Source organism: Lotus japonicus, chromosome 5, assembly GCF_012489685.1.
Source record: "Lotus japonicus ecotype B-129 chromosome 5, LjGifu_v1.2".
In the NCBI taxonomy this organism is placed as follows: Eukaryota; Viridiplantae; Streptophyta; class Magnoliopsida; order Fabales; family Fabaceae; genus Lotus; species Lotus japonicus.
The window spans coordinates 64,136,372-64,159,673 of NC_080045.1; the positions used below are offsets into that span (position 1 = coordinate 64,136,372).

At 35.0% G+C, this 23,302-nt stretch overlaps 3 protein-coding genes across 3 annotated transcripts; 1 reads left to right on the plus strand and 2 right to left on the minus strand.

Moving 5' to 3' along the window:
- Nucleotides 1-501: 501 nt before the first annotated feature.
- On the minus strand, nucleotides 502-4,952 carry LOC130720539 (uncharacterized). The gene is made up of 9 exons (XM_057571191.1): nucleotides 4,723-4,952; nucleotides 4,272-4,352; nucleotides 3,732-3,852; nucleotides 3,549-3,643; nucleotides 2,867-2,938; nucleotides 1,633-1,866; nucleotides 1,368-1,470; nucleotides 1,040-1,226; nucleotides 502-907 (listed from the first exon to the last, which is right to left on the minus strand). The coding sequence occupies exons 1-9, from the start codon at nucleotides 4,744-4,746 to the stop codon at nucleotides 820-822; spliced, it is 1,005 nt and encodes a 334-aa protein (XP_057427174.1). The 5' UTR covers nucleotides 4,747-4,952; the 3' UTR covers nucleotides 502-819.
- Nucleotides 4,953-5,739: 787 nt separating this feature from the next.
- LOC130718610 (ATP-dependent Clp protease proteolytic subunit-related protein 1, chloroplastic) lies at nucleotides 5,740-9,990 on the minus strand. Its single transcript, XM_057569228.1, has 9 exons — nucleotides 9,718-9,990; nucleotides 8,788-8,903; nucleotides 8,423-8,626; nucleotides 8,181-8,285; nucleotides 8,019-8,081; nucleotides 7,777-7,888; nucleotides 6,669-6,730; nucleotides 6,392-6,574; nucleotides 5,740-6,310 (listed from the first exon to the last, which is right to left on the minus strand). The coding sequence occupies exons 1-9, from the start codon at nucleotides 9,905-9,907 to the stop codon at nucleotides 6,224-6,226; spliced, it is 1,122 nt and encodes a 373-aa protein (XP_057425211.1). The 5' UTR covers nucleotides 9,908-9,990; the 3' UTR covers nucleotides 5,740-6,223.
- A 5,963-nt stretch (nucleotides 9,991-15,953) lies between these two features.
- LOC130720098 (zinc finger protein ZAT10-like) lies at nucleotides 15,954-17,125 on the plus strand. The gene has a single exon (XM_057570704.1). It carries the CDS (start codon nucleotides 16,081-16,083, stop codon nucleotides 16,918-16,920), a length of 840 nt encoding a protein of 279 aa, XP_057426687.1. The 5' UTR covers nucleotides 15,954-16,080; the 3' UTR covers nucleotides 16,921-17,125.
- Nucleotides 17,126-23,302: the final 6,177 nt, after the last annotated feature.

Genomic DNA, 23,302 nt, shown 5'->3' on the forward strand with positions numbered 1-23,302 from the left:
TCAAATAATTAAATATCACTATTCATATATTGAAGGGTTCTATGTGGGATTTCTTTTTGGTCTAACCCCAGGTACCCAGGAATATGCCCGTCATGGTAGACTAGCTTTCTCGGTTGAAGGTTTTTCTCATACAAAACTCAATATCTTATTTAAGAGGAATCAAATATGTATTCCTTGATTTTGAGCAATCCATTTCATTTTTCTAAACTACTCATTAATCAAAAGGCTAAAGTTGTTGAACTAAAAAAGAAGAGGTTAAGGCAGTCAGCACTAGATATCCTTGTTCCAGATGATTGTTACACCTCTATCGTTGATGGCGTGTTTTAATACTAACGGAGCGCATCAAAAATGGATTTTCATCTTAATTCATAAAAATGGTGTCATTCAATTCATCTCGGAGTGTGTGTCAACATCTGTTTGCACTTATGTCAATTGATATCTAAACATAGTCTACATTAATTATGTGCAATACAACCACGTATGAATGCATGGTGGCTAATATTGTGCAAAATATATTTGTTGTGATCCACACAAATTCATCTTTGAGGTTTAAGAATTCCAGATAATTACAACTTAATCCAATTATGAGAATAATATTTAAATCTGAATCCGCAATTACATTCCAAAACTGAGGGTAGAGAGCAAAGATGGCTGACAAAGATTTTATGCAACAAGTCACTGACATAGGCATTCAAATAGAAGTTATCAATCAGCTACTGATGTTTTTGCATCTGGTTCGCAAAGATGCCAAACAGATAAGCACCAGTAACCAGCAATGTCTGAAATGGGAGCCACTGAACATCTCCAGAACAATCCATGTCAAATTTGTTCTTCATTAGGAAGCTCTTCCCCTGGACCCCGTTGCACTAGTCTGTAATACAATATACCCATAGTCGCCATGCACGCCCTGCAAATGAATCATAATACCTTAATCAGTTAAGGACTAGCAATCTAGCATTATATATCATATTTTCACTTCTATTGCACTTCCTACTTTGGATTATTACATATTATACAAGAAGAGAAGCAAGAGCTATACATAATTGCAATCAGGAGAAGAATCTTTCTGGGGTCCATCCTTGATGATCTTTGATGTCGTGTACGGCCTTCTGAGCCTTCGGTTGCATTTGATGCATCTTTCCTTGGAGGTGCAGTCACTGGTAGAGTAGGTAAAGCACTAGACCAGAAAGGAAGCAATGCTCTAAGAAACTTGTGGTAGAACGGACCTACAGTTACATGGATAAAAATTTGACTAGGTAAATTGAAATAGACAAGGTTCCGCATGTAGGGGAAGCCTAGATGAGCACGTCAAAAACTAATCAAACAGTATTAAAATGTTAACAATTCATTCAGAAAGACTATATCACCTCTTTTTGTATACTTTTTACGATTCCCATCTTCATCATCAGCATAGTATGAGATTTCAGAGTTCTGTCGCTCAACATTGAATGCGCCCTTCCTTGTGGCAGGCTAAATTATTTGCAATAAGAACAAATTATAATATGAATTTAAAATACTGAATGCATGAAAGAAGATACAACACAAATTGGAATAAAACAAGAGAATTCAGGCCTCCTTGCTAAAATGATATATACATACTAACATAGAATAAGTGAACTGAAATATCCTTACACCAACAGGACTTGAGCCTTTCACGAAATTTCCTGCTGAATTGGCACCTTCTATCTCCACAATATCTGTCACTGAAAGTTTAGGAGGTTCTGACCCAGTTGCAGGTGAGTCTGAGTTTCCATGATTTTCCCTACCAATCAACGGCTCTGAAGCAAAAGCAGGTGGAGGACTACGAGATTCTGTCACTGACAATGAAACTGGATGATTTCCAAAGATATTCTTTTCCATACCAGTCTGCACAAAAACAGATTAAAACTAATGAAAATTTTATTTATATTATGAAGAGAGAGCAGACAAGGAAAATAACTCCAGGTGCAAACAAAAGTATCACCCTGAAAGAATGCAAATTTACACTAGCATGGCTAAAAGAAAGGCATTTTAATCAGCAATAATCAACAATTTACCATTGGGTAAACAGCATAATAAAACATTTATCTCAAAAAACACTTATTAGTTATTACATAAACACTTATTCATAAGCTTACTTGAGAAACTTATTGAAATAAACTCGAAATAATTTATATGTGGATATAAGCACTATCCATAAACTAAATTGAGAAGCTTATGAAAATAGGTTGAGCTAGGTATAAACATAAGCTATTTTCATAAGTTTAATCAAACAATGCTTATGTTATAAGATAAACTCGTCCAAACACACAAATAATCATAGATCAGTGGTACAGTACAGATATTAAGCACTCTCTCCATACAATTAAATTAGACATAATGCTTGAATCAGAATGAGTTATCCAGATGGTTTATCACACCCTCAATATCATCTCTTCCAGGGTAACCATGTAGTTGCTGACCAAAAATGAGATGCGGTATGAAAAGGAAACTAGTCGTATTGAAGTATATGAGTAGTCCAAGCATTTTCCAGTAACATAAATTCTTGATAGATTAGTTAATTAGTCCTGACACTGAAGAAATTCTAAACTATACTATCCCATAATCCTCAGCTGAGAAGAAAGACAAAGATCTGAGACAACACAAATTCTCTAATGTTAAACATTCTACGAACTAAACTGTTAAAACTTAAAAGCCCCAATTCATTTCCAATCTATATTCCAGAGCTGTGCAACAGAACCTTTTCTGGAAGAAAAGAATTTACGATATAAGACAACAGTTTATATCAAGTCTGATCTGGTTTTTGTATATCATGATATACCAAGTAGAATCTCCTAGTAGACTAAAAAAGAGATACCACCAAATAGCACCAATCTTGAAAAATCACCTGCATGATAGCTTCCTTCAACTTGGAATGAAGACGAGATCCAGAATCTTTCACGCTTTTGGGAGGCCATATCTGCATGAATTATTTCACCAAAAATAGACATTAAAATTTGAAGTTTTTCCATACAAATGCATGTACATCAGAATGTAGCCAATAGAGAGTATCACTTTTCAATTCATAGGTAGTGTATGACATGCGAATAGAACAGATCGTTTCTTCTCTACACACACACACAGAGAGATGAAGGTTAGACGAAAATAGCACGTTGATTTCTTTTCCCTGTCTATACTGTTGCAGTAGGAAACTGGAACGCCATGAACCAAGATTTGAATTTTAAATAAAGCTATGCAAATATGCAAAATAAACAGACTAACTTTTAGTTAAGACTTAAGAATAGTTTCAATACAACTGCAAAAAATCATGACAATATTTGCTAAGACAAACCATTAATTCAATGTTTTTAATGAGACACGAACAATCTCCTTTGTGAAGTTTCTATCTACTCTGAGTAATAATAAATCATGCTTGAGAAACATAGAACACTGTGAACCTTGCATTGAAGTTTGAACATAGCTAGAAAAAAACAACATTCATACTTTTTGTGGAAAACACAAACATAAAGACACTACTTCAACCAAAATTCTTACTAAGAAGAAAGAACCAATTTGAAGGTAAATCTTACCGATGTGGAACATGTAGGACACGCATATCCAGCCGGAGCCGTATGTGGAGGAAAACTCTTGATATGTGAGACCAAGCAATTTGTGTGGATAACATCTATGTACAAAGTTTCAAATTATAATATGTAATCCGTGAAAGTTCAACAAGATTTATTTCAAAGGTATACGAAAGCAATATCACATACGTAAGCAACCCAGTCTAGTAGTTTGAGATCCATCCCCCTCCTCCAAAACAGCTTGGCATTGGCAGCATTTAGGGGGCCAATCATACTCCCCATCTATAACCCATTCTGAATACGTCCGAATCTATAAAAAGATGACAAAAACAATGAACCTTAACCCCAGAACTCTACACTTCAGTACATCCATATTTCAACAAACCACAAACATTATTATTAGTTTAAGAAACCAAATGAGGAAAGATAAACAAAATTATAGAAATGAAAGTTACTAATGTTTAAATATCATATAAGATCAAGACTCATAGGCAATATCCCCCCCCCCACCCCATCATCTTATATTCCCAAAATAAAGGCCAAGAGTTACCTCCGCAACATGGTTCCATAAAGTTCAAACCAAAATCAAATTTAAGTCTTCAACCAAGAAACAACGAAAAAAAATTAACATATTAATTGAAACAAAACTAAAGCATAGCAAAACAACAAGATCAGGATTGCACTAATCAGAAGAGGATAATAATAAAACATATGAATTGAGAAATTTACCACGCAGATTTGGTGCTCCGGGAAACAGATACATTCTCCGCAGACAGGAACTTTGTGCACGAAGCAATATAACTTAGTAGCCTAAAACATGACCACACACACAATTAGTTCAAATTCTAAGCAAGGCAACAGGAAGCAATTACCATGGCTCCCAAATATAATCAAGAAATTAAATTAACACAAAACAAAACTAATTAATCACTTCATGAAAATTCTATTGTATGCTCCAACACGATTGCTTGAATAATTCACACACAGTTCAGATTTCTACCACACATTAATATAAAAAATTAAATCATGCAGAATGCAAAACTAATGAGTGATCTGATTTACGATCCTAATGAATGCGATCTACATGCCTACCTAGCTGAGAAATCAAGCATGATTGCGAAAATCGAATTGAGAGTTTGAAATGAAAAATCAAAAGCGGTGAAAGAGAAAAGACGGAAACCTTGCGACATTTGCAGACCACCATTGCATTGAGCGGAACAATCCAATTGAATCTGAAATGGTAGATAGAAAGCTTGGGGAAATTGAATCGAAGAGAATGATGATCAATGAATCATAATCAAGTTTTGGTTCAGTGTGTGTGATTGTTGATAATGGCCTTAGCTCAGTGTCAAAGAAAACCCCCCTTCCTTCTTCTACGTTTGTCCTTGAGATCCGTTTGAGTTTTTTTCTTCTTCTTTTTTTTCGTTTTCTTAATTAGTTAATTTCAGAAGAGGGTCGGGTAATCGGGTATGGGAGGAAAATTAATGGAATAAAAGCTCCACGGGCCGGGTTCTAGAATGATGGGCTATATAGTCTTACTTAGTGGACTGCAAAATTTGTTGACCAAAAATATTTATAAAAGTGTTAATGTTTGTCGTGTTAATGTTCATATGTTACTAATTTTTCTAATAAAAAAACATCGCCAGGAGAGTATATCTTTTTTTGATCGGCCAGATTTTTCCTACAGGGTCTTCTCATCCCAAACTCATGTTTTCTACATCTTACCACTTGAGCTAACTCATGTTTTTTACATCTTACCACTTGAGTTATCGTTTAGAGACGCCTAGAGAGCATATTTAAACAGACTAAAATGTGGGTATTGCCTCCAAATCCATTGTATGTTGGTATCCACTATCCTTGGATAGTGGGCATTAAAATCATTACCCTTGCATGTATGGGTTTAGGTATAGGTATTTTGTTAAATGTAAATGTGGGGTATATAAATACAATTATACCATACTTAAACCCTATCCATTACCATCCATCATTGTTTATTTCAAGTTCAAGTACTATGGAGTTTATATGCTTATCAAAAAAAAAATACTATGGAGTTTGTTATATGTTCTTCTGAAAAGCAATGTTCTTTATTTAAATTATTTACCATGGTTAATTATAGTATTAAAATAGTTTATTTCAAAAATTTAGGAAAAAGACTTATTAGAAATAAACAAATTGCATTTCACTAAAATGCATATAATGAATTTGAAGATGGCTAAATAGCCAGTTAGGTACCAATTATGTATAGTATGAGCACTAAAAGTATTATTTGAGCAGTGTACTATGATATCATCGTCATCCCTACTACAGAATACACCCATCAAGTCTATATGACATGGGTTTTGGTTCAATATTTACAACTCAAGAAAATAATCCCTAAGCACTGGTCATTTTCTTTAGTTGTTGAAACAAAGCACAGGGGATTCGACTAAAAATATAAGTATATAACAAATCACCCCAAGAACCACGATTCACTGCATAGATAAAATTTCCATTTGGCCTTGATATAAGAAGATAGCTGCTTGACCTTTCTATACTATGCGTCAACTTGAACCAAACCCACCCACCAACACCGATGCGGAGCAGAATAGATGTCCTCATGTTTTGTGTGAGGATATTCTCTCATGTGGAAACTTCACATGATACTGTCATGTGACATGAGAGAATCATACTCCTGTGTGAGATTACCTAAATCCTGAAGGAGCTGCTTGAGGATTGCCACCAGCTTGTTTCCTCATAGCTCTTGATTGAGCAAGCATTTCATCATAATTCTGATCCAGAAAGCAATCATGATAAGTATATGATGAATATATGTTTACAGAGAATAAACATTAAATGCATTGAAATGTTACCCGCTTCTCAAATGCAGCATCCTGAGAATCAATTATTTTGTCAGCGATTCCGTACTCTATGGCTTCCTTTGGTTGAAAATATCTAGGCCTCTGGACATCTTTAGCAACTTCTTCCTTTGATTTCCCAATTCCTTTCGCCAACAGCTCAATGTAATAATCAGAATTCGCTTCCAACTCTTTTGCCTGTTGTGTTAGCCAATATAATTGATAAATGGAAGTCCAAAACAAAGATAAAGAGACACTGCAGCGAACAAACAGGTAGAGAAAGTCACAGTACCTTAATCCACATGTCTATAGCAGCACCACTTGATCTGTTAACTTTTGGAAGATATAATTTTGCTGCAATAGAAAACAATTTAGAATCCACAGTAAGAGAAGGCAATGCTCAAAATCTACATCCTTATACTCCACATATTCTATAAAAACAGCAATGCTAGATGGCACGACATCAAGGAGCACGATGTTCAAAAGTAGCCCATTAGAATTGATGGAAACAAAAGGGGAGGAGATACAATCATTTATCTTTCTACTTTTTTATTTAAGAAACAATTCCACTCCATTTCAAAAATAGCAATAAACAAAGAAGAAAGCCTTAAAATAATATCAACAGCATTGGAGAGAAAAAAAAAAATGTATCAGCCAGTATAGAAGGCATTGTATGCAATTCTATCAAGACATTTAAATTTGCCTTCCTAAATTCTCATTGTATCGTGCTGACAGGATGTCCGCAACAAATAACAGTCATAGAAGGGCCATATGTACCAAATACGCAAAGAAAATTAGGTTATAATTGTGCTATGGAGTCTGGAAATAAATAGTATGAATGACACAAACAGGAAGAAAAAAAACCATAACTAATTAATGACCCTTCAGTAGCAGCCTTTCATTCCATGGTCATGCAGGCCATGTTTTTGTATAAAGTATGGTAGAAGATAATAGCATTAATCAAATACGAAAAAATGTTTATTTGTTCCTGGGAAGAGAGGATTGTTTTTCATCAGTCGTATGGTGATACACCAGTTTCAAAGTACAATATCGAATACGAGGGTTCAAATGCACACTAATCATTATTTAGCCTCCTAGTCCTAGCTCTACGGCTCCTAAAGAACTAGAATTTATCAAACTAATCTTCTGGAAAATACTTCTTAACAGCATGTCAGTAGCCATTTGACCAATAGATGTTATAAGTGATGAGTGATGACAAAGAAATGATTGTGAAATTATAAATCAATAGTTCATTGTCCATTCTCCAAACATATTCACCAATCAGATACTAAGCATAGGTTCTAAAAGGAAGCATTTGTCATAAGTTCCAAAAAGCTACACTAAACAAGTAAAGCAATCAAGCAAATATTTTCAAAAGTTTATATAGATATGATTCGTACTGGATGAATTTGGCTGTAGAGCGCGATAACCCTTTGCTCCAAGTGAGAGAAGCATTGCTGCTTGGCCATATGCCATGCCACAATTCACAGTATAGACATCAGCTTTGACATACTTCAGGTTGAAACAAAAAAAGAACGATTAATTAATAGAATGAGTTACAAGGATGAGTTCAAAGAGATAAACCAAATCACAGCAATAATGTGGGTGTAGAAGTGGCACATGATTTATGATAACAACTTACAGACATCATATCCGCAATAGAGTAGGCTTCAGTTTCTGATCCCACGGTCTCATTCTTCTCATTCTAAACAGAAAATAAAAGTAAAGGAATACGAATTATATAAGTCAACACATCATATATCGTCGGAAGGAAATTTTTTGGAGCAATGGCTATAACACATACTTGGGTTCCAGATGAATTAATATATAAGTAAATAGGTTTGGTAGGGTTATCATAATCCAACCACATAAATTGAGCAACAAGAAGTTCTGTGACAGCTGGAACAATCTGCATCAGTAATAAAGAGAATATCAAGATGTAGGTAAAAATTATAGATGGTAAATATCTACATACGAAAGCAGTAAAAAAATGGTAATCATCAAGACCAGGATCGAGATCAAAATGGTACACATCATGATACTTACCGGCATACCGAGATAGCATATTCGAGCATCCAAAAGCAGAGAAGGCAGGTCCGGGGGAGCAGTTCTAGGCCTTCCGCCTCCCCTACCTCCTCCTCGATACATACTAACACTCATGCTGTATTTTGCAGGGCCATTATTGTCCGAGCTAGACATACTCCACATTCCACCATGATCCAAATAATTCTTGGCAGATGAGATGCTATCCTGTTACAATAATTAAAAATAAGAGCACTTCAGAACAGTAGAATAAGCAGTGATAAAATTTGGGTGCTTTGCAAAATCAAATCCACAATGAACAATCTTTCTATAAAAAGTTCAGTCACTTAGGCGATAACAAGAGGTTTTAAATGGTGACAACTAACAACCTCTGTAACTCTTTCAGCCTGCTTGCTGGCAGGATTATCTTCGGTCATGAACATGTCCATTTGTGATGGAGAAAGGCCATATAAAAATTTAGGTGCATTCTTGAAGTTGTCCATCACTGCAAATGACAGAGAAGATAAAATTGAAGGTCGAGCACCCAAATTTCAAATTCTTAAATCAAACTTAAGTAAGATCCTCTTTAATTTATTTTATATATCGGTAAATTACAACCTCTCTGGAAGTCTTATAAAATTAATTGCAGAACCCCAATTTGAAACCTTACATTTACCCATCCCCCAATCCTCATGTTTCATAACAAACTTTACCTTACCCCCCCCCCCTTTCACCTTATAGATTTTAGGAACCAAAAATGAAAATGAAGAAGCCTGTTGTTATTTTCTTAGCCAAAACATGAAATAGCCTTGTCAAATATTGCATCCTCTAGTGTTGCCAGGCAGAATCACAATGTCTAACTATTTTCAATTCCTACAATTCATGCACATAGTTTCACACCTTTCTGCTGATTTATGGAGCTGTGGTTTTGAAACTAGACTGGTGTAAATTACATGATTCTAGAGTTGGTATCCTAAATTTGGTTTGGGCAAAATCTTCATGTAATTAAAATAATTAACCTTTTAAAGGGCGTAAATGACCAAGCACATATACTAGCTCAATAAGAAATGCATGAACAACAATTCAACTTCACAATGAAATTAATGGGGGTAAAACAATGATAATGATAAAAGTAAACACTAAACAATGCTAATTTCAGCTTCAATCACATGCCAAGCTTGATTAAGAGATAAAAAAAAAACCTAAATGAATTCAGACCCAAATTGGGGGTGGGGTTAATTTTTGTTTAGCTTAATCTTCTTTCCAATGAAAACAAAATTCAACAGAGTAAATTAGGAGGGAAATTTGCAGAAACTGACATCCATCTTTGAGATTTTCCTGCCGGAACTGCTTGGGGATGTGGTCGAGGGAGCACTTAGCAGAAAAATACTTGGAGCATCGCGTGGTGATGGAGTGAGGAGAAGGAAGGAGCTTCGTTCCATGGCGAGCAGGTGCAGAATCGTGGATGAAGGGGGAAGAGAGTGACGATAAGAGAGAAGAAGTGGACATGATTTGGAAACACGGAACTCTGGATTTTTCAATGAAGGCGAGTGAGTGTGGAAGACGAGTTTGGTTTTTGTGTATTTCAGTCCAGTTCTAGTGGTAAACGGGTTCGGGTTTCATCCACCCATTATTTTTGGATTTGATTTTATAAAAATCAAAGAAATCCATTTTAAAAACCGACTTCTATAAATATCATAGAATTTATCCTCCAATGTTTAGTTCGAAGAAATAGAAGGAGTATTGATAAAATTAAAAAGACAGAGGGATAAATAAATAATTAATGTGGTTTACATATTTGCTATGTATTGATACTGTATATGTCTACGGTACACACTTAAGCTTATGCAATATGTGTTTGTCACAATGTATACACATAAAAGGGATACACTTCAAGTAGGCAATATTTTTTCAACCATAATTTTGATATCTCATCAATTTTGCTGAGTTAAATGTTGTATCGTCTTGTAGGTGGTACCTATCTGATCCTTAGATATAATAAGATTGATGCCTTTTCACAGAGGAGCAGTCTAACGTAGTAGTCTCACCACCTTGCCTACATCCTATTATTTGGTCGAGTATTTCTTTACTCAAACATTCTTTTCTTTTGTGGGAGCTGTAAACCGTATTCTCATCATCTCTCTTATGACAAATAGAAGAAGGTAGCAAAAGAACCATACATACTTTTGCAGAGGGAAATCTATCACTATCCCTGAAGGTCACTTCAACTCAAGCGATGATTGCTCAATGAGCAACAAAGCCATTGTCATTCCTTGCTCCCTAGGTCAGGAAAAGAATGATTATGAGACCAAATACCCTTAGAGGTTGAGATACCAGAATTACTAGTGGATTCGCGAGTGAAGGACCCTCAAAGACACTTCGGAGAAAGTCCACCTAGGAGATTAAGCAAATCTCATTGTTCCCACTTACTCTACCAATGAATCAAGATCCATCTAATATGGTCATCGCCTTTAACAACAACAAATTCAAGCGCATCAACTGTAATCATTAAGAACTCATTGCGGTCGAGCTGAGAGCTCGCCGACCACGGGATTTATGATGGTATCATGTTTTAATTTATCCATGGTTTCTATAAATGAGGATGAGTAATGACAATCTAGTCACTTTTGGATATGATTTGATCAAATTCAGGGAAGTTCAAATTATCCCTCTTGACTATTACGAGGCTCGGTCGACCGTCAAGGAATCACTGCAACTCCAAGACAATTGGTTGCAGGTTCCTGGTGGCAGATTAGCCGACCTCATACAACGCAGTCCTAGCCCAACCTTTGCTAAATGTGTTTGATGCCTGCATATCAACAAAAAGGCTCATGCTGAAGTTTTCAGTTGATGATGACATGCGAGATCATCTCCATTCAAGGAGAACAAGAGGCGGCCCAAACTTGATATATTGTTGAAAAAAACACACCATTGAGAAATAAATAAATAAATATTACAATCACGACACATTATACTCATTTTCTTTAAAGTAAATATATGAACTACATTTCACAATTTTCTACGTATAAACTAGCTTAAAATGTTTCAAACTAATGCATCTTTGGTATAAATTACTTGTATACAGTTTCGTCCTCTCTCATCCTTTAGCATAATAAGCGATGTAATACTTTTCTACCACTATAGCACTTGTTTAGGTTAACTTATAGTTTGTGAGAACTTCTATAACTTTTAATTAAGTTGAGTATTTTTGTTTAAGTTGAATCAAATGCATTACGAAGAAATATTAGGTGAATGTACCAAAAAAAGAAGAAATATTAGGTGCAGAGGCTCTGGAACTTTCTTAATCCAAATAAGATTACCAACCGAAAAAATATCTGCCACATAGTTTTTTTTTTTTGGTACAGCTCATAAAGAAAAAGAAAAAACGGGCAAGGAACCCGAACTAAGGCCTCAAAGAGGAGATGCCTAAGGCATCGGCTAGAAGAAGCAAACTCAATCCCGCAATCGGGTTCTCTTCAAACACAAGAGCCTCATCCTGCTGAGCTCCCAATTTTGCCAAGAAATCAGCACAAGCATTCCCCTCGCGCAGCGTGTGATGGAAATCAACACTCCAAGGTCTCCCTAGAAGCTCTTTGATGTCCCAAACCAACGGAGCGTACAAATGAGTCGACGGAGGCTCAGACAAAACAAGGTTGACAACATCCAGAGAATCAGACTGACATTCCACCATCCTGTAGCCACGATCCCAAGCAAAGGAGAGACCATAGAAAATTGCCAACAGCTCAAGGTGGAGTATATGAGAGTCATTAAAGAATCCATAAAACCCCCCCTTCCACTCACCCATCGAATTCCTGAGGCAACCACCGAATCCCCCTCGACTTGGGGATCCACACACGCTGCCATCGACATTAATAATGATGCCATCCTCCATCCTTGGAAGCCACCTGACCATCCGCGGCGAGCGCCGGGGTGCATCTAGCGGTGTCGCAAAAGCACGAAGAATGTCTGCTGCCATGACAGCAATATTATTTGCTAGCATCTGATCTGGAATTCGAACACCCTCCAAGCAAACGCTGTTGCGAACACGCCAAATCCACCACAAGGTTGCCATTGCCGTCGGGCTTGCATCTACCAGTAAGCCTTTGAGCCAGAGCCGCAAATTGTCCTCACGAAAAAGAGCGTCGTTGACATCAAACCCCGCCCGCTGCCATATTCCTCGAGCTAGCCAGCAATCTCTAAGGCAGTGCAAAGTTGTCTAGTGACTAAAAGAAAGTAAGTGAATTTATAAGAAAAAAATAATTTAAACATTTCCTTTAAATTATACGAGAAATTTAAAAGACTAATTAATGTTATTAAATATTTCAAAAAAAGAGTTAGTAACTTAAAGTTACTATATATTAAATTTTATTATTTTTTCTTTTCGTATAAATTGTTGAAAAAGTTTATAAAACTCATTTTCTTATATTGCTGAGGTGTTATATTGTCCCATCCGATCCCATCTTCACCGCCCCATACTTCAGTTCAGGCCTTCAGGGGATAATAAGGGTTTCCAGTGGCCTCCACATAACTAAAAAGATACTAGAAGTGTAAGGGTGCTACACTAAAATAAATGAATAAAAAAAAAATATGCGCCAAGTAGTCACCACTCATCCATATATCCAGCAACTCAACTCATTCTGATCCCTGAACCTGAAATATATATTTTCCAAAACCATGTGAATAACGAGTAGAAATTCAGTATTTGTATGCATATACAATAATCAAGTCTAGTACTCAGTCTTAAACAAAGGCATAATAATTGACGTCTATTTATTATTATTTCTTTTAATTTTCTTTAAAAACCATAAAATATGTATCGTGATTTTTTTTACATCGAAAAAATAAATTACATTTTAAGATTAATCTCTAGACTTTCCTCTCTTTAACTCATATGTCACTCAACTCTTACCACTAGAGCAATTATTTGGGATATATGTTTCGTAATTTTAAATGAATAAGAACATGCATAGTTTTTTTTTTAAGATAAGCACATATATTATAGAATTATCGTGAGATTATCAGATGTGTTGACGCAGGGTGTAGTGAATACTATGATTGCATAATGATGAAATTTGTCGGTTATCCTGAACATGTGGAATGGGAAATGAAGCGCAACGTGTCACCAATTAGAAGAACTCATCTGCATTGCGTGTCAATGCGCCCCACGCTTTTCCTATGTTGCGTCGGTAAAGCAACTAACTTTCGATCTCTACCACTACCACACTCTTCTGCACTCTTCACTCTCAAATAACACGTTTCATTTCTTGCATATCACAAAGAAAATATCACGTATTACGTTTTTCAAAATATCTCCCATTCTAGTTCTAGAACCTAGTAATAGCATACAACAAATACACACAATTTAGTTTCTTTTTAACAAATGCACGCAAATTCCAATCATGAAGAATAACTGATTGATATTATTAGATCATATTAATATAACTTTATTTAATTTCAAATTAGAGTTGAATATTCCCGTGGAAGTTATGAATACATGTGGCGCATGGTGAGAGCATTAGGTGTGTAGTGTGCTGCCAACCAATGAATATGAACGAATCAACGATCAGTGATAGAGAACAGTGGTAGTAGTAGTAGTGGTTACCCAAACCACGAAAGAGAGTGATAAGATAATTAGATAACCGTGGGTGTGACTAAAGCCATGACGACGCACGCGCACGGGCATTTTGATTTTACCCTTATCGCCACGAGGTGTCTTCGTGTCTGCTTCACCACTTTGAATTGAAAATATAAAGCAGTCAAATTTATGTTTTTTTCTTTTTCTAAAAATAAGAAAAAAGAACAGTCAAATAGTAAATTTTTCCTCTAGAATCATATTCCATTACTCTAATTAGATGGAGTACTATACTCTACCAACATCAAGTTGGATACGGATGTTAAGTTCAAAAAAAAAAGTTGGATACGGATGTACGCGCTCTTTTAAAGACAAATCAATACATACCATTTTAAAGTAAATAGTAAATATCATATGAAAACATTGTGAAATTGTTAAAATATAAAAAAATTGTAGTCATTCAAGTTATTATAAAATAAAAAATGTATACACCTAGACAAAAATTATAAATGCTCACCGTCATAAAATTAATAAAAACTGCAGTATTTTTTTTGACAAAAAAAAAACCACATTATTTTTATTATTTTTAATATTTTTTATTGGTATTTCTTGATGGGTAAAATGCACAAAACAATTTGAATTGAATTTCATTTAATGACAAAAGAATTTTAGAAAAATAAAGTGCATTAAAGAGGGCACCACTTACATTTCTTTTGACCAAAACCACACCATAAGATCAAAGTTTTCAATGAGAGTCATCAAATATAGGTGACTGAAATTGTCTACTTTCATCTTTTAGTTATAGTGAATAAAATATTTTTTTTATGTTATTTGTTTTTTTATTTTTTGAACTTTAATTTTTCTTTATATAATAATATTTTATTTTGATAGACAATTACTAAATACAAAATCTTGACACATTTTATGAGCCCAACTGCCCAAAGTATATGAAAAATCCATTAATTAATTAATTAAAAATTTACTAAGGAAAAAATCACATTATTCTAAAGATAAATGATTAATATAATATAATATAAGTTCTATCTCCTAAAATCATACCTAAATTAATATAGTACCAGCTAGAGAAGGCTGTTCACAATCGTGTATATATAATAATAAAATCTTTTTGTTGTTAGGAAAAAAAAATAGAATCATTATCTTGAAGTCAGGATGCATTTTGTTGACATGTAAAAGACTGAGCTGGAAATAATAATCCAGAACACACATTTAAAAAAAAAATACTAAATCTAAGAAAAGGAGAACAGCACATCCCAAGATTCCAACATTTTTAAAAAAATCAAACGAAATTCTGGACAGAAAATTCCAGTTATTATCCAGTATATTATCATTAAAACAAATTGTGCTACAAGCCTACAAGTACCTAGAATAATCTGGCTGGCAATGCCTTGTTTAGAGGGGTGACTCGTCTCACCAATCCACTACGATGCAAGCTTTCAAGTTGTGCCTAATACTCTGCATTTTTTTTTTAAAATTGCCTTCAATACCATACCATAAATAAATCAATAAACAGATCAACATAGATGTATATTCTTTTTTTTTATGGAAACATAGATATATATTCTTTAATGACTTGATATTGAATTTATGATAAATTCGGATAGAATTTTATCTCACTATAATTTTAGTAAAATATGATAAGATATTATTTTTCTTTTTTGATGATATTATAAAATTAAATGTGAGGAAAATTCATGACTAAGGAAAAAAGCCACGATGGTTCGAGATTCGCATAATTTTAGTGTATCGCAGACGTATCACGTAGTAGAATAGGTTTGACTTGGAAAAAGTCATATCCATGTTTGTTTGTACGTGTTTAGTTTCGTAGATAAGTGAAGTCCTTTTTCCTTCTCTCTCTCTCTCTCATCTTTAGTTGACCGACTTCACTTCTTTCTTTCTGTTTTCCCTCACACCAAGTCACCAACTCAATCACTATTTCCCTTCCCTTCTTTTCACTCTCACACGCACCAAACCAAATCAATCCCCTATATAAACAAACCCCCTCACCACTTTCTCATCCACTCACTCCAACACACAACAACAACAACAACCAAACACCTCACTCAATTTTCTCAAACCACCACTCTCTCTAATGGCCTTAGAGACTTTGAATTCACCCACCGCAGCCACCACTCCCTTCCGGAGTAGCTACCAACAAGAGGAGGAGGAGGAGGAGGAGCTTCACCACCATGAGCCTTGGACCAAAAAAAAGCGCTCCAAACGACCTCGTTTCGACAACCCAACAACAACAGAAGAAGAGTACCTCGCTCTCTGCCTCATCATGCTTGCACAAAGTGGCAACAACAACAACAAAAACAACAACACAGACAATAACACAAACACCTTGCGCGCAGAATCATCATCCAATTCACAGTCACAATCGCCGCCGCAACAACAACCGCCGCTGAAACTTACTCACAAGTGCAGCGTGTGTGACAAGGCGTTCCCTTCTTACCAAGCACTCGGCGGCCACAAAGCAAGCCACCGCAAATCCTCATCGGAAAATCAAACTCCCGCCGCCGCCGCCGTCAACGACAACGCTTCCGTGTCGACATCCACCGGTAACGGCGGAAAGATGCACGAGTGTTCAATCTGTCACAAGAGCTTCCCAACCGGCCAAGCACTCGGCGGTCACAAGCGGTGCCACTACGAAGGCGGCAAGAGCAGCAACAGTACCAACAGCAACGTCCACGCAAATACCAGCAGCGCCGTCACGACTACCTCCGACGGCGGCGCCGCCTCGGCACACAGCCTCCGTGGATTTGATCTGAACCTCCCCGCGCCGCTGACGGAATTCTGGACGCCACTGGGGATCGGCGGCGGAGATTCCAGGACGAACAAGATCCGAAGCGGTGAGCAGGAGGTGGAGAGCCCTCTGCCGGTAACCGCCAAGAGGCCGCGGTTGTTTTTCGATGGTGGTGAAACGGCGTAGCTTTGTTCAGTTTCAGATGATGGATTTTAATTTTAATTTAATTTAATTGGATTGAATTTGTTGTTATGGGTCAGGGCCAATTGGGATTAGGTTCAGATTTTGTTTGTTTTCAGTTTCACTCTTTCTCTGTACAGACAAAATTTGTTCATTGTTTTTAGACTCTCTTCTTACTCATCAATTCAATCTAACATATTTTATTTTTTCAGTTTCAATTCCACATATATACATTCACTTCTTACCCTATTTCAATATATCTAAGTTACATAATAAAATTCAATTTATATATATTTTTTAATAGATATCATTCAGAAATCGAATCATCAATTAGATGTTTTATCAGTTGTGCTAGTACTTTAATTAGTTGTGGTTGTACTTAGTTTCAAGTACAAATTGCAGAATGTAAAAACAGAATTTGGACTATGTGAAATGTGGTAAAGATGAGAAAAAAGTGATATATACACAAGTAGATTTATAAAATTTGGCATTTTGTACATAAATATTTACATATTTGATTTCCAAATTCAGAATGGATAATTGTGTTATACAACCATAATATATAAGAGAGTCGAATCTGGTCTTCAAATAATAAACCAGTACAAATAATTGTTCTAGTTCTAGTTCTAGGACCCAAAAAGAAACATTCACTGCATGACGCGTGAACAACGCAAGGACAGCACCATGGAAATATCAAATATGCTTGTTTAGATGTTATTATCAAATATCAAGTCATTTTGACAGCATAAATGATCTGTCTCTCTATTATGATAAGGTTTATTCAAAGTTTTAGCATATTAGAAAGCTAGGCTCACTACTATTGTTACAAGTCCTCTGTATCTCACATAAATAATAAAATTAGTTGACAAATTAAAGAAGAATTAGGTGGTAATTAATAAAAGGCTAGACATAATTAGTTGTCATGTTAGGGTAATGGGTAAGGTGGGTTGAACCGAAACCTTCCCATGTGGTTCGTGTCTTTAATGCACATGATGGTATCATTATACCGAATTTGCAACCGCTTTATCTTGCGGCTAAGGACACTTGTTATGGGGTTGGCAAATCTATCCACCCACTAATTAATTACATTAGAACTCTTTGTATGTATCCACTATCCAGAATCTACCTACACTGAAGAATATGTGGTTTTGATTTTACCATTGCCTTTTAAATTAGTAACACAAAAAGCACCCAAACACTACTTTCTATAACTAATATTAAAAGGATTGATTTGATGATGAGCATGGAACTTAGGGTGGATCCAAATAGTATTGAGCCAGAATATAAAGTCAATAAAACCCTCAAATTTTCTCTCTACTTCTTAATTCTATAGTATACACATCAGTAATTCATTTTTCCATTGTTAATCTATTTTTTTTAGTTTGATTTTAATTATATTAAGACAAACAACTTTTAGTATTCTATGCATCTCTATCAACAAGGTCTAACACTCATAGAGAGGTTGACTCCTTAAGCATTTAGTCAACGACTCAATCACTAAGTAGTGTGTATGTAGAAAGATTTATTGGGATAAATATGTTATTTAATATGGTCTTCGATCCTCAAAAGATTTGTGAGTAAAAAAAAAACTTCACTCCATCTTAGCTAGCACCAATCCTAATTTGTCTACACCTAATTAACTTAATAACACTTTTTATCTTACACCTAATTAATTTAAACATGTGTTTAACTCATTTATAAATGATGCAATATGTTTTATGATAGACACTAATATGATTAAGGGTCTGTTTGACTATACTTATGTTGTGAAAAGAAAAAGTAAAAAATTGATTATTTCTTTATATTATTTGCAGTAGTTTTTCGAATAATTAATTATTTTAAGTAGTTTTTAAAGTGAGTTTTTTTAATATTTATAAACAAACATAGGTTTATTTCTAGTTTTTAAAAAATCTCTGAAATTTAATCAAATTTTTATTCAACTCTAAATCCTTATTTTTTAAGCGGAAACTAACGACTATAAGTCTAAATATACTTCAAAAGCTATATATGTTAATTAGGATGATTGATGATTTCTCTATTGTTCAGGGCCGGTTCAAGGGTCAAGCGACTCAAGCAAGGGTTTTAGGCCTCTAAAAAAAGTAAATTTTACTAAGTGAAAAAAGGCCTCATATTTTTGTAAATAAGGTCTCAAATAAAAAAGAAAAGACCCCATATTTTTGTAAATAAGATATGTTAAATAAAAAAAAAATAGGATAAAAATGTCTCATTTTAAAGTTCGCTTTAGGCCTCATTTAGTGTTGGGCCGGCGCTGCTACTGTTAATAAGGACTATTTTAACAATATTTGTAGTTTATGTATAGTCTTAATAATATTTTGTACACTTGATGAAGGAATGAGTGCAGTGAGCTCTTGTAAGAAGTTACATATCATCTGACGGAGTTGTATCTGGCAAGACGTGTGAGGAATGCTTCAACGTGGCACTAAGTAGATAGCTAACAATGCATTATTCAAGTAAGCTACGTTAATTGAGTTGTGAGCAATTTTAATTTCCAAGCTTTTGAATGCGAAAGTAGCCTTTACAATACGCGTTATGTGGCAGAATTAGAAGCCAGGTAATGGGGTTTCAACTTTCAATTAAGAAGTTGTGACTTGAAGGAGTCTGAAATCTGAATCATATGCGATCAATGCGTGTCGTGTATGTCAAAGTCGGTTCCGCCAAACACGGTCTTCACTTAGCATATTGCCATATTTTATGCCGCATCATGTAATGTAATGAAACTAGTCCAAATGCATCTGTTATTGCTCCTGAATCCTGATCATCCTTTAGATAACTTCGCATGCAAATTAATTGAAGGAATGTCCTTCGTTTCGTTAGGAAGATGCTTGAGTGCAACTTTTGCAATGCTTTTCAAAGTCAACAAAATTTCTTAATTGGTTAATTTCACAAACGGAAGGAAAAGGAGATTGAAAAGTTAAGTACTTTTTTATTAGCAAATTAAAGAGGCTAAAAAGCCCAGACAACACAAACTATTTCATTCCATAGAGCATAGAGTGTTATAAGAATCAACAAAGGCACTAAGTAAAAAGAGTGAACACTAGCTATAGAAATCCCCTTGGACAAACATGTCATCTTTAGCAAAAGCGCGCGTCAGCTACTAAATTAGCCTCACAATAGATATGCTTCCAATTAAACTAAGAAAAATGGTTGACCACATTCTTGATCTCTCTAAGCACAAAGGGTGCTTTTGAATTTTTTTTAAGGTAAAATAAATGAGTATATAAATTACCAGCACAAGAGACCCATTTACAAGAGATAGTTCAGAAAATAATAGTACAGAAGTTAGATCACTTTGCCCCAAAGAAATACACCTAGTAATATCAATTGAAGAGGATGCAAGCCCAGCTATTTTGTTTTTTTAGTTAATTCAAAAACCAAATTACTTGTATATTCTTAGTTTGTGACTGAACTGTTACACTTTGACCTTTTGAATACTGAAAGTAGTTAATTGATCAGGCGATCAACTCAACTACAAATAACGACCTGCAGTTTAGCTCATAAACAACTACAAATAATATAAAATTCATTAGCACTAGCAGCCTCTCCTGGCGTACGATTCTGATAAGCATCTCGTTTTTCATATTGTGTGTGTGTGGGACTGATATATTTTGATCAGCTGCAATTTTATTTTTTAAACACTCAATACTATATTTATCTCTTGTAATTTTTTAATTAGTGTTGTTACTTTTGGTTGTCTGCATTTTTTCAAAAACAACCTGATGTCGAAGCAGATGTTGTAACATCGTGCTGTGACATTTGTCCCTGCGGATCTGTTGTGTGTTTGACTGGTTTTTTTAGAAGCTTTGGATTGATTTCGTGATAATCAAGTTAGGGTTATTGAAGAAGCTTCTATTTGTTATCTGGAATATAATATAGTGGAATCAAATCTGTTGAAGAAGATTTGATTTGGTTTAAATTGTGAAAGATGTTATCTTTTGTTCAAATCTTATTTGATAAGATTTGTTACTGGTTTAAAAGATTTGTTCCAGATCTGTTTTATGGACTCTATTTTCGTGCAAGCCCATTGAAGATCAAGACCAGAAGAACGACTATTTAAGGAGGCTTAACCCTAGTTGCAAAGTGTGCGTTGGGCACCCAAGGATTGGGTTTTTAGGGTTTTGTTTTGTGAGTCCTTGTTCTGTTATTTTGTACACCTCTCTACTGCCTCCATGGATAATCATATGGCTTAGAGTTAGTTTGTTTAGTTGAGTTGTAATCTCATCAAACTTGTTTATTGATAAACATGTCTTGATCGCTATGGCAGTGGTCATTAGGGGTTAGAGAAAGTTTTCTCATAGCTTAGAGGAGAAGGGCTAAGCTAGATTCACTTATGTAATAGTGGTAGACATAAAAGAGGCTCTATACTAAGGGAGGGGGAGTACTTAGGTATAGGAGGGACTTTCATGTGACCTGAGAGCTATTATTTGATAGTGAATTGACTCCTGGATTGGTATCCTCCAGATGTAGGTGATGTTGCACCGAACTGGGTTAACAATTCTCTGTGTTTTTTTTAGTGATTTATTGTTGCTACTGTGCTGTTTCTACTGTATTAAACGTTGTGACTTAATTTCTATACTGTTGTGCAATTGTCGAACCGATTGTTCCAACATCGCGTTCGACATCTGTCCTGTGCACGAACCAGAATTACAATTAGTTATATATACATCAATGTGTAAAGCATTTGATAGCTCAATGGGTAAAATTTAAGAAACGTGTGATGAGTTTGGGAGAGAAAGATCTCATAATCAATTTGTGGAAATGTAGTTTATCTTTTCGTTGTACTAAAAAGAATAGTGTAAAATATTTTCCTGTTGAAGACCTGTGACTCAAGTGAATGAATTGCAATCCCATTTGGCCTAGTTGTTTGCAAGTGGCAAATTACTTAACAATATTATTTAGGTCAAATAAGACGATTAGCAAGTTTAGGGAATTTAATTTAATTATAAACATATCGCATTATTTACGGTTCATCATCAATCTATTATCATCAGCCATAAGTGCCCACCTTTTCTTCTCTTTTTGATAATGACAGTTTTATCAAGCAGTGATTCGATAGTTTTGATATAATTTATTACGATTGGCTGCGCTGCTGAAATGAAAAACAGGTTCTTATGAGCTTATCCTCACGTGGAAACAGGGTCACTTGGATTTCATTATAAGACAAGTCTAATGTAATTATTATCAATGTTAATTAATTATATGATCGATTTGTACATGTCACTAGTACTGGTAGAATTTTTATTTTATTGTCCCCGTAGGATAGCTCAAGTGGTAGGAGCTGGGGGACATATGGGTTGGGTAGGGGATGGTCCAGGGATCGATTCCTGACGGGTGCAATTTATCTTTCCGATGTACCAAAAAAAAAAAGAATTTTTATTTTATTTGGACTATTGAAAATTGAAAATGAGTTGAAGTAAGAGCTGAGGCTGAGAAACATATAGGTTGAAAATGAGAAAATCTCAAATCAATTCCGAAAGATGTAATTTATCTTTCCGATATAAAAAAAAGAGTTGAAGTAAGACCTGCAGGTATATTTACAATTTTATTATTATATGGAATGATGTTATAGTTTCTAGTATTGATGCTTAAAATCAATATATATGAACACTAATTTATTTATTAAAAAATTCCAAAATAAAATTCCGTGCAACACACGGGTTATCGCACTAGTTATATGGAATGATGTTATAGTTTCTAGTGTTGATGCTTAAAAATCAACCACTTAAGTTTCAAAATTATGGTCCTGGTCCATGGACGGCAAAAAGCGAGTGTTATTGGGTCAATTACGTTGTCACATTATACAAGCTCATCAGCTAGAACCTAGAAGCCCGAAGTCCCATTGTCCCAAACTCCCAATAAGTAATATTTTTGGTCAATAAGTATGTTTTGTGAAATTTCCTCTGTTTTTTTTCCCTACATATTGTGAAATTTCCTTAGATAAAGTGTTTGACATTGACCAAAAAAAAAGTGTTTGAAAAAAAAAGAGACTGTACTCTTTGTAGACTAAGCCCGTCTTTCAACAGGATACAGCCCAATAAAATAAATTTTATACAATAAGTTTAAAAAAAAACTTAATTAGTCACCAAATAAATAAAAAAACTTAATTTGATGGGACACGTGGATCCTTTTTTCACGTGTATGTGTATAGGTTGGATTAACAACTCTTGCTTTACACACACATCAAATCATATTTTATCATCTTGTTGTTTATATTTTTATATTTTAAATTATATATGATTTAGAAAAATGATGAAATTTAATTATTTGGGTATACATAGTGTTCCGGGAACCCTGACCGAGGATGGACAGGGGACCTAGGGCAGGACTGGCCCCACTAAAAGTTCCAGATAAGGGGCCGTTTGGGGAAGGC

Coding starts and splice junctions, on each gene's coding strand:
- LOC130720098 (XM_057570704.1), top strand. CDS start 16,081: ATGGCCTTAGAGACTTTGAATTCACCCACCGCAGCCACCACTCCCTTC.
- LOC130720539 (XM_057571191.1), bottom strand. CDS start 4,746: ATGGTGGTCTGCAAATGTCGCAAG. Junction 1,867..2,866: donor TGAAGGAAGCTATCATGCAG/GTGATTTTTCAA, acceptor GTTTTTGTGCAG/ACTGGTATGGAAAAGAATAT. Junction 1,471..1,632: donor AAGGCTCAAGTCCTGTTGGT/GTAAGGATATTT, acceptor CAAATAATTTAG/CCTGCCACAAGGAAGGGCGC.
- LOC130718610 (XM_057569228.1), bottom strand. CDS start 9,907: ATGTCCACTTCTTCTCTCTTATCGTCACTCTCTTCCCCCTTCATCCAC. Junction 6,731..7,776: donor TCTACAGCCAAATTCATCCA/GTACGAATCATA, acceptor TTTCTATTGCAG/CAAAATTATATCTTCCAAAA. Junction 6,575..6,668: donor CTATAGACATGTGGATTAAG/GTACTGTGACTT, acceptor CTAACACAACAG/GCAAAAGAGTTGGAAGCGAA.